The 16,354-nt window shown below is 36.0% G+C and overlaps 1 protein-coding gene across 9 annotated transcripts in view; it reads left to right on the top strand.

The window, feature by feature from the left end:
* LOC5574290 (lysophospholipid acyltransferase 1) overlaps positions 1–15,061 on the top strand; it is a 145,396-nt gene extending 130,335 nt beyond the window's left edge. For all 9 annotated transcript variants that reach the window (XM_021841017.1, XM_021841018.1, XM_021841020.1 and 6 more), the window contains 4 exons: positions 7,521–7,744; positions 8,283–8,625; positions 8,691–8,829; positions 13,114–15,061. In XM_021841017.1, coding sequence (XP_021696709.1) covers positions 7,521–7,744; positions 8,283–8,625; positions 8,691–8,829; positions 13,114–14,339 — 1,932 coding nt within the window. In that variant the 3' untranslated portion in view covers positions 14,340–15,061. The remainder of the gene's footprint in view (positions 1–7,520; positions 7,745–8,282; positions 8,626–8,690; positions 8,830–13,113) is intronic.
* Positions 15,062–16,354: the final 1,293 nt, after the last annotated feature.

The following is a 16,354-nucleotide window of genomic DNA, read 5'->3' as shown; positions in this document are numbered from 1 at the left end:
TCAAAAGGCACATTGAAGCAATCGACATAATTGGCCTAAATGGTAGATTGCCCTAAAAATTTATCAAATGCGTCCGTTGAACTGCAGCGTTTTTGCACCCCGCAAACAGTGTTATCTACAGTGCCGAGTAGGTACACGTTTTATGGCGCATCAGACATAACTTCGCTGAATTGATTGTAATTTGCAAAAGTAAAATGATAACGACACTTAAGTAAGCTCTAGTGCCGACCCAACAAACACCATGCAATCTCAGTCACAGCCTGAGATGTGTTTCTTGAAAGCGGTCATCATCGGTCTTCATGGGTTACTGCATTTGTTGAGCCTAGATCTGTCCATTTACGTCTGTATACAATTTGAACGCGAACCTCGCAATTGTAAATTTACAATGATGCGTTTGCTCTTAAAACTGAGATACAGATAACCCTCTAACCTGGTCAATCTACAATACGGTCCGAATGAGAAACGAGATTAATTTACTTCGTGGGGTGTGGTTCTGATTACAATAGCAAAACAAAACGCATTCATGGTGAACCCCATACCATTTTTGTCGAAAAAATTGATATTAAACAGTACTTACCAGTTGTTTTCTAGGCCCGCTTACACAAGTTAAAATATGCGCATAGATGACCGTACAATTCGTAGTTGCTATTCCGTGATTGATCAAAACAATCGAAGTTGCACGAAGATTCAATGAATGGGATTTGAAAATCAATAGCAACGCCGGCCACGTCCTCATGGTGGTCGAGGAAGGGAAGGAATGTTAATTAGACAACCATTGTTACTAGAGACCGAAAGATCTTCCGCTTCTCCACAGTTGTCATGGAAAGGATATTGGGTTAGTTGGATAAGGTAAGGATCTGGGAGTCACCTATGGTTGGTGATGCGATCCATGATATAATTATGCCTAGCCGGATTCGTGATATTACTCGATAAACGCATTGTACTAACGCGATCCGCGAGACTTTTGCACCGTGCTACGCAACAAAATTGATCCTGATCGCATCACCTGTCCCCGCAGGAGTAAGCGACGGGACCAAAGGATCGAACACTACAAACTCGAAGATTCTCTATGTGTTGGAAAATCAAGAAAGTCACCTAATCAGTGGCTGCAAGGTTATAATACAATTATGCATGAAATCTTTTGAACATGGTATAATATCGTCACATGTACAAGAAATATAAGTTTCTCATACAGTCTTTGTATTGAAAGCTTACATTTACTGTTTGAATCCTTACATTTTTTGTATATGTAAGGATCTAATACAGATTTTGTATTAGTACTTGTTTTGGGTGTATTGGGAAAATTCTTACAGCTATTATCAGAGAAACTTCTAAATTAATATTCTTGGAAGAATGGAATAATGGATTTTGTATCCACGAAACACTGGAAGATTTTTTGTGGGATCCTCGGAGACTTGGGTAAATTTCAAATGAAATCTCAGATCTAATTTATGTTAACATCAACGGAATTTTAAGAGAGTGTGGGAAACTGCTGTTATTTTTTCATAGATATTTCTCAAAACTTCAAGGTATCTCAATTTAAAAATATCATAACAGAAACTGAGAAACGTCTACGAAACTACGTGAAAATCCTAGGGAAAGCTTCAGGATTTCTTCTAGTTATTTCTTTGGTAACATATTTTGCTTCTTCCTCCAAGCCATGGATTTCGCTCAATTTTTCTTCAGGAATTCCACCTGGAATTTATATAGGCTACTCTCTAAGTGTTTCGTATGATATTTTCTTACAATAATATTATTTCAGAAGTTAACCTCCAATGCTTAGATATTTTTATTTCTGTTTTTTTTTATACAAATTAGATACACGTGCCTATTATTTTATTTATTTGTCGAAATTACTTAAAAAAACCTTTGAGAATTTTGCGAATAAAAATGTTGACGCACTGATAGATAAATTTTGAGGCTACATGAATCGTACCACTTACCAGGATCAGAATCCATCATGTAGCTTTTGAACCCTCCCACTAAAAAAACTCCTTCCTGTGAAAACCATGGTGATACAGAGGTGATCTCGGTCTCTTGTAGTAATGGACGTCACACTAACATTCCTTCCCTTCCCCGATTACCGTGGCCGGAACCGTTATTGACATTATTATGTTTGGAATTCTTGAAATTGTACATCGAAGATGGTATGTATGGCTGGTAGAAAGTCAATTTTTAGTGACTTGGTCACTTTTTTCGACTTAATTACTAAAAAGTCCCTATTTCCAACAAAAGTCACTTAAGTCACTTATTTCAGAAAAATGGTCACTACAGTCACTTTTATCGTTATGGAGTTAAGACTGGGTTAGCTTTTCAAACACAAACAGAAAGAAATAGATATTTGTTTTTATAAAGGCAACTGTATGATTTTGAAATCAAAGTGTCAAGATTCTCTACTCAATAAAAATAAGGACTCCCGGCTAACATTCTGGAAGAATTCAGGTGAACTTTGGTATGATTTTTTTGTCCGAAATATGTAACCAATTTTGGCAAAAACTAGGACCAATATCTGACAGACTGAATAAATTACTGGTGAACTTTATGCAGTAATCTACGGCTATAGACGGAATCCTAAACCAGCTTTCAGAAAGAACATCAGTAAAACACACCGGAAGATAAGTCAGAGACGGTTAGGAATAACAACCAAAAAAAATCAAAGAGTTTGTCAGAAACTCGTCCAGGACTTCAAAAGTGAATGATAATAACTAGACATTATTTCAAAAATTACATTGGAAATTGCAACTATAAACTATACAATTTTCCACAGATTAGCCATTGACGCTGTTTTTTTACACAACTCTGGTCAACTATTTCTATACAAAAAAACACGATTCTGTAATTAATACTTGAACATTGTTGGAGGATAATACTCAATCAATAGTGATATCAGTGGCTATTCCCTACAGTCAAAGTCACTTGTTCATTGCGAGGTTACGAGTCGCCACTGATTTTTTATATGATTGTTTGCAATAATTGATTTATTGAAACGTTCAGTTGAAATATATAAAGTATGCATGGGATCATTTTATAATTTTTAATGAAAAAAATATCTAATTCGGTTTGTTACGAGTTTGTCGATAATTCATTGTGTTCTGAAGTTATTATTTATTTGGAAGAAAGAGTTTAAGTTATCAGAAATTCTGCCACAAATTTAGCCTGTGGTTTCATTGTTTGTTTGTTTTTTAATTTTGGAATCTGTCAGGATTTTTTTTCCGAATTTCTGAAATTCATTCGCGATTTTTGACACAATTTTGCTTGCAACCCTGTTTTTTCTCAATTTATTCCACAGATATGTTAAGAAATCCTTCAAGTTATTCGTTTTGAACCTCTACTTCAAAATCTTCAATTAATTTTTACCAGTAAGTTCTTCATGAACAGGATTTTTGATAGGCCAGTCTTCGAAGAGTCTTCGATAGGCCACCTAACCAGGGTTGCGCTACCTACGTCGTGTTAGAGGGCCTGCCTTCTCAGTGCTGACACGATACAGCATTGTCCGTTTGTTATTTACATGAAGACCACGGTCATAGCCATTACAACCATCCTTCTTTATCAGTGCTTTGGACCTGTCGATCTGGTCTCAATAGTTTCAAATTCTTTCGGACATGCTACCATGGTGAGCCTTCATGTGCTAGCGGTGTATTGAATATGTAGATGGAACACATAGAACGTATTTTAATTTCTAGTCATTTTTATGATCCGTACCTTTAGTTTTGATGTCACTATTTTGATCATTAAGGTTAGTAAAGTTACTATTGTTTTGCTGCTTTACCGCTACCACCCAAGTAGCGAAACTTCTTCCAAAGAGATACTTCTCAAAAATGGTTTCAATCGCGTATCAATAAAAGCATCTGTAACTTACCTGGTTCTAGTTCGGTTGCATATCAATATCAAGGCTCATAAAGTTTCATTGCCGTTCCAATGAACATGCATTTCACTCCTTGTTTGACGTTCAACATTTTTGAAACGACATGATCAACACAATTTATCAAGATGTCAAAGTCAAGTCAAATTTATTAAGATGTTTTCAGCAACTTTTCAAACAAACTCTTGAAACTTCTCCCAAAATGCCGGTTTTAATTTTATGTTTCAAATCACTTTCATTAAAAGCATCCGCAACTTGCATTCAATTTTCATTCCCATACCCACAACTTAAGAAGATTCATCCCAGTTGCGAGAAAGTTGCACTAAACTACGTGTATGACAGCTAGAAGTTTGTTTGTTTCAATCCAGTTGCAATATGGTTGAGTTGCACCTTACGTATCATCTAACAACGAAAACATGGTCTAGCAACAGTTTGTTTGTTTAAAATGTGTTTTTCATGAGATGCGCAGAAGTTTTTGCGAAAAGTTTAGATTATTTCAGGCGTGGCCTAATTTCGCCGGTAATGAACTTGTATCCCAACAGCCCTGGGTATGCTACTCCCAAGCTACATCTGTTGATTCCCTGTGCAATTCAAAATTTTCTGGAGGAACTGCTTATACAAAATCTAGTAAAATGTTAAAGGAAACGTGAACGAAAATTCAGAAAGATGAATTTATGAAGAAGTCTCATGAAGAGTTCCTAGACAAATTTACTAAGAAATTTTTTGTGAATCCATGGAAAAATCTCTGCAAATAATCGTTAAGGATATTAGGGGAAATCAGGGTAAAACCGACACTGTGGGTAAGCGACACCCTTTGGGTTTTCATGTTTTGAGCAGATTTTCATACAGTTTCCACCACGCTCTATTAACTAGTGAAGTGTTGTGTTTCGAATGACACTAAAACTGGCGCTACCAATAAACTGCCAAAATAAACAACAAAATCATATTGGATAACATAGAAGCAACAGCAGTTGCAATATTTCGCTATTATTCTTTAACTATTTCGCATGTGAAATTTTTCAAATGTCATTATTTGTTCTGCATCGTTGATACAACATGAAGGAGAAATTAATTTTTGGTTTTTTGACAGCTGAAAACGCTATTGAAAAATAAATGTCCACTCGGGGTAACATCGACACTTTCATTTGGGGTAAAATCGACACCTTTCTTTGCTTCATAATCTAACTTCAGGGAATCTTTGTAATCGGAAGACTATCTCTGTAGTTTATGTGAGTCTTTATTTTTGAATTCCAGTGAAATTTACGAATGGCGAATTTGTTAACATATAAAATATGACACTTTATGACTTGCCACAAAAAATATTTCTATGTTATCACGTTTCAACTTATTTGGTGAAGCTTGAAGAAATTTTTCTCATTTAAAATTGCAGAATTAATAGAATTTGAAATGTTTTTACATAAAATAATCTTATTGTTTATTTACAAACAATGAGGTTCGACAGTTTCAGTAGCGCAACCAGGATTTGGCTCTAGGGGGGGGGTTTTGCAAATTTTGAAATACTTATTGAGAAGAAATTTGTTTAGGGAAAAAATTGTTGAAAAGTTCAAGTATGTTTTATTTTCTGCATGGTTAAAATTAATTATGAAAGATTACAATAAATTAGTGTGATGCCATTCAACAGCTCTTCTTCTGTGTTGTTATTTAAATATGTTTTCAAGTTTTTCAACAATGAGAATGACTTGGAGAATAAGCTTTATGCGCAGCAATTTACAATAGAAATCATTACCACTACTGTTGCAGTAGGTCGAAAGCAGATCAGCATTGCAAAACTCAACTACCGGTAAAAAGGTAATTGAAACATTTTCAAGAATTGACATTCTAGAAAATCGAGTCCAAAGGTCAAAAATGAGTTCTGCTTTCATGTTATGACTAAATATATGATAACATTTCAAAATGTTCAATATGATCATTAGAATTTTTTTCTCGATGACTTAGTAATTAGATTGATTTACTTTTTTCATGTTCTACTCAAAAACTAGATTGTAACTCATGATCTACAACTACAAAATCTCAAAATTGTTTACATTCCTGATGAAGCCGAAATTCTTTTACCGGTAGATAAATACTTCATCAGCATTCGCAGACTTTTTTCTCCGTAATCTTTGATAGTCATAGAAGTCGGTATAATGTTGAAGCAACTATAAGAATTTTGATATTTCAGATGATGCACCAATGAAAAGTTTCCAATATATATAAAGGTTCAACAAACTGTTGATAGAACGCCATCAGTTTGTTTTTTATACAGGCTAGAAAATTTTGTTATTTATTAGCTTGTTGTAGTAAAAATATTGTTTTTATTATACTCCCTGAAAAGGTTAAAAGTTAAAAAATGCAACTTAAAACAATATAACTGTGGAAGACTCTGGTATTCTCTGTGTTAATACGAATTAAACTAAGTTACTGCTCTGTAGTTGTATCGTTGTATAATGTCTAGTGCTGAATTTAAAAAATATACTTGGCAAGCCTTATACTTCACAACCAATCATTCGCTACAACTTCATCTTCGTAATAATTCGAGTGAAATTTGTGAAAGAATGAATTAATAAGAAGTATTCTACGTTGCAAATACAAGAATCGTTTTTTTATTGAAATTCATGGTAAATGAAAAAATACCCAATTTTACCGGAACCATCATACGAAGTGAATAATAATCAATGAAAATGATTTCTCAACGACTGTTCATCAAACTTTTTGCTTTTCCGATTAGTTAAAAAAAAAACATTTTAATTTCCGTGGCTACAGTTGGTCTATATTCTAAATAATCAAAAGTGTTATTTTGTTTATCACTAAATCTGTAAAAATTAATACACATTGTACCTTTTTTAAGCAGATGGGTCATGCACACTTAAAGAAAGTTATTCCAAATTGAGTACAATTTGCACAAAATCAAGCTCTTCTGGACCAACATGTGTGTAATTTCGACACAATCTAAAAAAAAACTGATCATTTGTGGATTTATTTTACTGTTTTCGGAAAATATGGAGATGCTTCGCAATGTGGGGCACCTTAGTATGAAATGAATTTTATGAAAATGAAGCATAAATCAGCACAAAATCGATTTTTCTGCATGGGTTTCGAACCCACGACGCTCAGCTTGGTCTTGCTAAAGAGCTGCGCATTTGCCGTTATGGCTATCTAGGCCCTGAATTAAAATGCTAGCAATATTAAGAATGCTCAATTTTTTGCAGAAATTTGTGAGAAAGTTATTTAAACCAAAATTATTATTTCGTTAAGTTACTAACAATAGCTCAAGTGAAAGCTTCAGTCCTATACGTACGATTATCTTCAAATAATTTTGATAATACCGCACACTTCTCTTCTAAGTGACAAGCTCATTAGCTACAGCAATAAACAGAAAAGAAGCTGTAACATAAGTAAAGCAAGTCATCGTTCTTCGTATAACAACCTATTTTATGCTACGCGTGAAGCCTCGTTAGGAAGTGATTACCCTACAGTAAGAACACTTTGTTGCTTTTCTTTTTATCCGTCACGGTTAGCACGTGGCAAACTGTTGGGGATTTTGCTCCATTGATTGATTGATTTATTTTACAGACTGGATGTATCGCTAATCATGACTTTTCCCTTTTTCTCTCCTTCTCTTTCTTGGTGGATAATTAATTACTTTGGCGCGGTGTAGGTCAACTTCCTTATCACACAATTTTTGGCACTGATCCTAGCGTCAGTCTTCCGTTCCTATTTGCACCCGTCGAAGGTGACAGCCAGCACACGCCATGCCATCGGACTCGTCATCGGGCTTTTCTTCGGGTACTTTTGCTTTGGCCAACAGGCCATCCACATCGCAGGACTTCCAGCTGTTTGCTATGTCGTCATACGCACACAAAACCCACAGATCGTGCAACGGTAAGATATGAAGACTTACATTTAGTGACAATAATTCGTAAACGGATGCTGTTTCCCATACAAAATGCCTATATTTGAAGATCAGTTTTTGGTAGTCCAAATTGTAGAATCTTAACTTCTGGTAGTTCGAATTGTCTAAAATTTGAATGACTGTATGTAGTTGCAAATAAATTGTAATTAAAAATACCTCGAATTCTGTGTCTATAGTTACTTGGCAGTCGTTTTTTAAAGAGTTTCAGAAGGTTATTCAAGAACAGAAGTAAGTAACCAAGAGCTTTTGAACAATCTCTTGAACATTTTGAAAAATGACTGCATTAGAGTAAAGTGACTGCAATGTAATTACTTAACTATAGACACAGAATTTAATTTTAGCTTAGTTCATTGAACTTTCAGGCATTTCGACTACTGGAAACTAAGATACAGAGCCCTAAACTTGGGCATTTTGTATGGGGAAACAGCATTTGGATTCTAACTTTTGTCGCGTACGTATCACAAATAAAATCCGATTAGCAACAGCTAATTTTCCCTTCCATTCCAGACTCGTCATGGTGGTCGCCTTGGCGTACCTCTCGTGTATCCATCTGCACCGGCAGTACTATGACTACGGTTCGTATTCGCTGGACATTACCGGACCGTTGATGATCATCACCCAGAAGGTGACCAGTCTGGCGTTCAGCATCCACGATGGTTTCACCCGTGAGATGAAGGATCTCACGCGGAGCCAGCAGGAGCACGCTATCAGAAAGCTTCCGTCGGCGCTGGAGTTTTTCTCCTACACGCTGCACTTCCAAGGTCTGATGGCGGGCCCGCTGGTGTTCTACAAGGACTACATCGATTTCATCGAGGGCTACCATATCCTCAAGCAGACGGCCGTTTCCAACGTAAGTGTAAGGATTTTGTTAAGGTGACAAATGTTTTTGACTCAAAATTTCCGGTTGTGTTTCAGGGAAAGTATGATATTGAAAAGGAAATTGTCCACGAACCATCGCCAGTGAAGGTTGTCGTCAAGAAGGTGATTGCCAGTTTAGTTTGCGCGTTGATCTTTGTGAAGTTTGCAACAATATATCCCATCAAGGCTATGAAAGGTAAATATTTTAGTTATAAACTGAAATAGCGGTACAAAATTGTACCTACTTAAGTGAATGAAGTACATAGTGGAGAAATTTACTGCTGTAATGGTTCTATTCAAAAGTTGCATTACACAGGGTTTTGACAAAAGTACTCCCTTCAAAATACTTCGATGGAAAATTGTGAATTTTGGTTGTTTTGTGATGAAAATGTTGCTTTTTGTAGATTACTCGAATTAGCTCACTTTCCTAAGTATTTATAACAAAATTTCAAACGCTTTCAAAATGATATATGAATATATATTGATCTTATAAATTATAAGAAAATATTTTAATCAGATACCCTTTATCATGGTTATGGTCATGGTAATGGTTTTCATCAGAGAATAAAATGGCTATGAGGTTTGGCTTATGACCTCGAAGATATAATTCATATAGTTTTCACAAAATTACAATTTTTGACACTTATCGTATCCTTTTTGTATGGTTACTTCAGGTATTTTTTAAAATATTCCTCCGAGAACTTGTGATCATCGTAGTAAAAAAATCACGGTATTCCAAAAAAGGTATTGTTTTCAAAAGCGCTCGATATTATTGCATGAGTTTTCCATAAATTTTAGCAAGATTTTTTTATTCTAGAAATATTGTCTATTTCTCAAGGAATATTTTCATAAGTTCATCTTGTCTTGAGATATTCTCATATTTTTTCACACATTAGATACTCCTGATAACTTACTGATCAGGTGATGCTCGATCAAATGCATCAAGGTATATCTCTGCAAACATATTTAGATTTCAGGTAAACCCTAAATCCTGAATTCTTTAAGAATTAATAACATACCCTTAAGGTGAAATATTACGGAATCCAAACATGGCTGTCAAAATGGCTTACTTGTGCCCCTACTTACGATTTCAAAAGCACTTATCTGCAGAAATAGCGAACGTACGCGGTCGATATTTTTTAACTTTGTGAGAATTGTGCCTTCAAAGTTTTGGTACATAATTGAATTTGGGTTCCAGCTGTTTCACCTTGATACTTCTACCAAATTACCAAAATTCCTTCAAAGATTTATCTAAGAATTTCCCCAACGATACCTTCAGAAGTTCCTTCAAAAAACGAACAGTAATTTCCTCAGAAACTTCTCTTGGAATTCCTTTAAGCATTTCTTCAGTAACTCCACAGGCTCAGAGATTTTTTGGAACATTAAAGAGAACTCCCTAAATTTTTTCTCGGCGTTCCGGTTTTTTTTTTTGTATTACTCCAAGTTTTATCACAGTTATTTCTAAAGTATGTTTTATGGAATCGAACAAAAATTATTCTGACACAATTTCTAAACTTGTCCTATTCTTAATATACCTCTACATGAACTCATGTTTGTGGGATATCGAAAATAAAATAACATAAATTTATAAATTGTCCCCTAAAGAAACCTTTGCATCAAATGCTGGAAGATTTTGGACATAAATCATATACAAAATTGGAAAAATACCTAAAAAAGAATTTCTGAACATATTCCTGGATTGTTTTCTAGAGATACATTTGAACAAAAAAAAAAAACAATTTGAACCCTTAAGGCGAAGTAGGTCGTCATTGAAATTTGTACGCGTCGTTGATGATTGTTGCTAATTCATATCACGATTTCGAATCAAAGAAAATCAGTTGGTTTAGCACTGACACAGCTGAAAAAGTATCAGTATCCTTTTGCATGTTAGCGCGTACAGTGATACATTTGCAAGTCAATATGAACTATCAAGACTGAGTTTTATCACTTTTAAATGCAAGCTGAAAAGTCATCATTGTTGCCAAAATGAATGACGGGCTACTTAGCCTTAAAATCTCTTTTCGAATTTCTTGAAAAACGATTCGTCATGGTCATCATCAAAACTTCAAAAGCATTTTTTCTGTTCAAACTGGAATATATTCAATGAAAACTTGTTCACTGTTTTTCTGTTGGAGAATAGAATACAGTAAACATTTTTTCGTGTAAATTTTCTCGATTTTGAACGAAAAAACTGCGAAACCAATGACACATCCTGTCCTCTTAAGATGTCACACATTTTTTTTTCATACAAAAATCGTTACGGACGGGGAAAGGGGGTCGAAAATTGTCGACTTTAGCGTTACGTAATAAATGGACGCTGTCAAAGCTATTGAAGATGATCTTAGTAAATTACTGGTAGTAAAGTACTGGTAGAATCTATAAAAAAAATTCTAGCAATACTTCAAAAATCTTCAAAATTTTGAATCTATTGAACTTATTTTCAGAAAGTATAGAGGATTCTATTGCAAACTGTTTTGAAAGAGACTGCTGTGAAATGATTATTTGCCTAGTTTTATGTTGTATTTTTTGTGTTAGGCTCATGGAAGAGTTTATGCCACGAAATGTTATAAAAATCCAGGCGAAATTGCTCAAAATCCAAAATCCAGAAACAAATAAGTTGTATTTCTGAACTAATCTCTAGAAAACTTGAAGATTGCTCAGAAGCATCTCTGGAAGAATTGTTGATCAGTCACAAGTTGCATTTAATTTTAAAAAAATGGAGGAAGTGAATTTTAAAAAAAACATCTTGAGGAATTATTGCAAGAAAAAAAAAGTGTTATAAACTTCTAGAAATTATTTGAAAACTAGAGGCGACATTAATTAGTTAGTTAGAGTTAGAGATAACATTAGTGGAATTCCTAGACAAATACATGAAGACATTCTTGTGCACAGTAGAAACATTCATGAAGTAATTTCCTTGTGTTTTTGAAAAAAAAATCATCCACGAGGCCCTAGATGAACCTTTAAAAGAGTTTTCGAGCAAATTCCATGCATTTTTTTGGTAGAAAAATTATAAAGAATATTTTGGGAATTCATGGAGTATTTTGTTAAAAAATTCTTTGATGTGTACCTGTGACCTATGAGTTTCGAAAAATATACTAAACAAATTGGAAAATTCTTGAAGGAATTATTATATAAGTTGGCAAGATCCATTGCAGAGCTCTAAGAATAAACATAGTACTCGAAAACTTATTCAAAAAGTCTCAAATCAAAAAAGTAAACAAACTTACCTTATCGGTCCTACGTGCTTCGCAAAAGAAATTCAACACGTTACGCTCTAAACCAACTCGATTATTTACTTTTAGAACCTTCCGAGTTTCAAAACGGCTCAAGTAAGCTTTTCAACTTTCGCAACCTAACCGGTACTTTCACCGCTCCGTTATATGGAGAGACAAAGTGACTTAACCACGACTCAAAACAAAATACTAGTTATGGACATAGTGGTTCCTTATTTCGACATACGGGATTACTTGAATGTTTTCACGTTTTGAAATATTTTGTGTGTTGTAGTAGTAAGATTTAAGTTGTTTAAACATTCAAAAAGATTTGAAATGTGAAAGTTATCGAAATTGCACGTATGGCCAAATAGGGAATTACTATGGCCTAGTACACTATCCCTACTTGAGTCGATTTTATACTGGTATAAACACGTCGCAAGTAACTAAATAAAACGGCTTATCATTCTATCATATTTTTTGTGAGAAATAAGAGAAACTACCTAGTTTTTGAACGCGAGCTGATTGTATGCAAAATTTAAGCGATGTACACGACAAAAAATGTTATAAAGGTGATTCATTTTAGAAGTTTTAAAAAAACAGGTTCTTCTTAATTAATTTTTTTTTCAAAACCGTATGAAAGTTAATTACGTCGATTTGAAAAAAATAATGGAGAATAATATTTTTGTGCCAATTTTTTGAAGGATTCTGTGGGGATTTTCGACGACATCTTCGACCGACTCCATATAAAAACTTCAACTAAAGCCTGCTTTTTAGTTTGACTACAATAATTCTTCAAGAAGCATATCATGAAGTATTCTTTCATAAATGTGTCTGTTAGAGGCAAGCTTTGAAAAACAAACCTTTGTAGCAAACCAGTGATATCAGATTTTTTTGGCGGCAAAACGTGTTTCAAAAATAGTTTCAAAGCATCAACAATTTTTAAAATTTGGGTTTCTGGTTTAATTCTTAACGTTGATTTAGCAAGTGTAATTGACTAGATAGGTATCCCTAATAGGGAACTAAGCATTTGCTTTATTGCCATTTGGCCTAATGGTCATTTAGCATAATGGCCATTACCAGAATTATATCCATTATTTCAAAAGATGATGGAACTATGTAATGCCAAATGACGTCATGTCAAATTGTTTTATACCAAATGACCCAGACTCTTCCTAAACAACCCCATTTATTTTTTATAATCAATCTCAAGCTTCCATCTTCAAAGTTTCTTATTAATACAATTTCCCTTTTTACCGTTCTAGATGATGGCTTCATAACAGCATCCGGCTTCATGTACTCGTTCTGGTACATGATGATGGCCACGACGGCCGTTCGTTTCAAGTACTACTTTGCCTGGCTGATGGCCGACGCCATCTGTAACAATTCCGGGCTCGGGTTCAATGGTTACGAGAAGGATGGCGTGACGCCCCGCTGGGACATGGTGTCCAACATCGATGTGTGGGCATTCGAGTTCGGAACAAACTTCCGCAACAGCATCAATGCCTGGAATACCGGTACGAACCGGTGGCTACGCATGGTGGTATTTGAGCGCGTTCCAAAACGGTACGGAACGGTGCTGACGTTCAGTTTGAGTGCCCTGTGGCATGGATTTTACCCCGGATACTACATGACATTCGCAACAGGAGCGTTCATTGTGATGGCGGCCCGAGTCGCTCGGAAGTTGTTCCGCGAACCCTTCCAAGATACGGCATTTAAACGGATATTTTACGACATTCTGACCTGTCTCGTAACGCGTGTTTTTATGGGGTACGCCACATTTCCATTCGTTTTGCTCGAGTTTAAGGCTAGTCTTCGTATGTACCTGAATGTTTTTATGTGCCTTCATCTAGTCGCTTTGATCACTGTATTTATTTTAACGAAATTTGTACCACGCGGTGAGCGGAAACGAACTTCCGTTGCCACCGCCGTCAGCGCTACTTCCGGTGCTGTCACATCGCATGACACGGTCACCGATACCGCATGTAGACAGTCGTCGACCAAATCTATTAGCGCTGGCGAAAACGGCTGGCAAAAGCTCGTCGCAACAGCCGACAGAAACGGAACCACCGTCAATGGCTGTGCCACCGCAGCCGCTGTTACCGTCAATGGCCACCACGCGGAACGGAACGAACAACCACAAACTGCAGCAACTAGTAAGACTGAGAGGGAAAGTGATAATCTATCAAATCTGATCAAGGAGAAGATTGAACAAGAAACGCGCAACATCGAAGAGCTGATTGATAAAACCGTTACCGGTATTGTCGAGTTAAAGGACGACCTGATGCGTATGAATGAGAACAACGAGATATTCATCTCGGCCGAAACGCTTCGCAAACGCCAGCAGAGCAAGGCCGAGATTCACAGCGGCTCGGATCACGTCGGAGGAGGGGTCGATGCCTTCCTCAAGAAGGAGATCGACGCACTCAACGCAGCCGTGCAGCAGGTTAACGTTTTACCGGCTGTCCTCAGTAATGGCCATGCCAAATAATATTCTTCCAGCCATCGGCACCACCAAGTCGAGTTGGAACATCTTTAAATCACTACTAAGATTTTTGAACATCGGTACGCGGTGTTTCAGTTTTGCGCAAAATAAATTCCCAGAACCCAGAGATCGCACGGACAAAACCGATTCCTTTGTAATTTTTGCGAGTGGAGGTAATTTTTCCTCTCTTCCTTTTTATTAAAAACAAGATTTAACAATTTGCTAGTAAAGTACACACAAACACACACAGATACACAAACAACATACAAACTATGAAGCAAACCTAATTCAAGTGAGTAACTTCGATAAGTGTGCGCATAATTTAAGATTATAATGATAATGGTAACTAGATATTTCCAAAAAGAAACAACAAACGTTATAACGTACTAAAATAACTATTGCAAACCAAGAAAACTAAGTAAAAAAGCACACACGCTCGATGGAGAAATTTAGAGGACGATGGTAGATGTAAGAACAACTGGAAGGAATGTGTAATTTGAACTCATCAAACAAACCAAAACAGATTTTAATTGATATGAAAAAAAAAACGGACGTGACATGAGGAGCAAAAACAAAAAAAAACCTAACGAGATAAGCGAATACTTACCACAGTCAAGGAAAATCAGCAAAATCACACAAAGAAAGAACTCAACACAAACTATTGTTGTAAGAGAGATTAAAATAACAAAGAGGAATAAAACTGTTGCGTGACTAAGCGAGAAAATGTAGAAAAGGGCTTTATCTGTTGGGGAACTAAAAAAGAACCATTGTCCCTCTACTTGATCGATACTAATGTGGAGCATTTTTTCTGTACATGGACGAGAACTACTTCTAATTCCGAGGAAACTTCTTCGAGCAGACGAAAGGAGCCCCCATGGAAAACCCTCTTTCCACGTTTTTTTGTGCTCTATGCATGGCGAATCTCGAAGAAGATTTAAAGAAACAAGAAGTAGGGCAAGACGGGGCAGTATGGTCGTACCAGGTCCGTCACACTCGGATTTAGATTGGGTACCACTTCTAGTACTGCATTCGGTCCCTCGGTAGTGCAAAAGGTACCCAAGCTTGACAGATCGTAGTACACTTTTCACGGCATTCTAGATTACCTCATGAGCCATAAAATTTTGGGTAACTGCAAGGGACATGGAGGTCTTTAATTTGTCTTTGGTCGTACGGGGCAATATGGGCCACCTTTCAGTTGAGCCGAAATCATAGCCGGTCAAAAGTATCTTATCACGAAAATATTTTATTGCCATTTTTGCAGTTTAATTCCAATTCAATGTTGTCGCCGCGCGTGATTTCGATTAAAACTAGCATTTTTGACTGGTTGAACTTATTTGAACGTCAATGTTTAAAAAATATTCTTTTGTAACCAATGGTTACAAAAGACTATTTTCTAAACATTGACGTTCAAATAAGTTCAACCAGTCAAAAATGCTAGTTTTAATCGAAATCACGCGCGGCGGTTACTAACCATGATTGAGCTGTCGGCAAAACATTCAATTTCATTATTCAAATCAGAATTTAGCCCAGGTTTTGTAAAAAAAAACCTTAATATGTATTTTTTTCTCCTAATATTATGTCTTTCCAACGGGCCTAGAAGTCCAAAAGGGTCAAACAGGCTCATGATGATTAGGAGAGCAATTCGCTTTGTCGAGTGCTGTTTTCCGGAAACGTAGGGAATCAGTTCTGTTGAAAACGTCAATGTGTCCGAATCGGGATGCCACAACATTCCTGAAATTCGTTCCCATATTTGCTCCGGGCTTGTCTGTTGTAGACGAGGTTCCATGGACGAATTTTCCCCAAGTTTTTGCAACACTTCCTCACTGTTGCTTCACTCAAAAAAATTCAAACGTCATTGCTACGTGAAAAATCACGTAGATCATTCCAAATTTATTTTACCTCCACTTCACCTGACTAAGATAAAGATCATTAAACCATTCATAACCACCAAATAGTGACTCGGTAATTTTTACTGAGGTTACCTATCGCACTTGCGTGAAATTCACGTAGGTGCCTAAGTT

Source organism: Aedes aegypti, chromosome 2 (assembly GCF_002204515.2).
Source record: "Aedes aegypti strain LVP_AGWG chromosome 2, AaegL5.0 Primary Assembly, whole genome shotgun sequence".
Classification (NCBI taxonomy): domain Eukaryota; kingdom Metazoa; phylum Arthropoda; class Insecta; order Diptera; family Culicidae; genus Aedes; species Aedes aegypti.
This window is presented reverse-complemented; position numbering and strand designations above follow the sequence as displayed.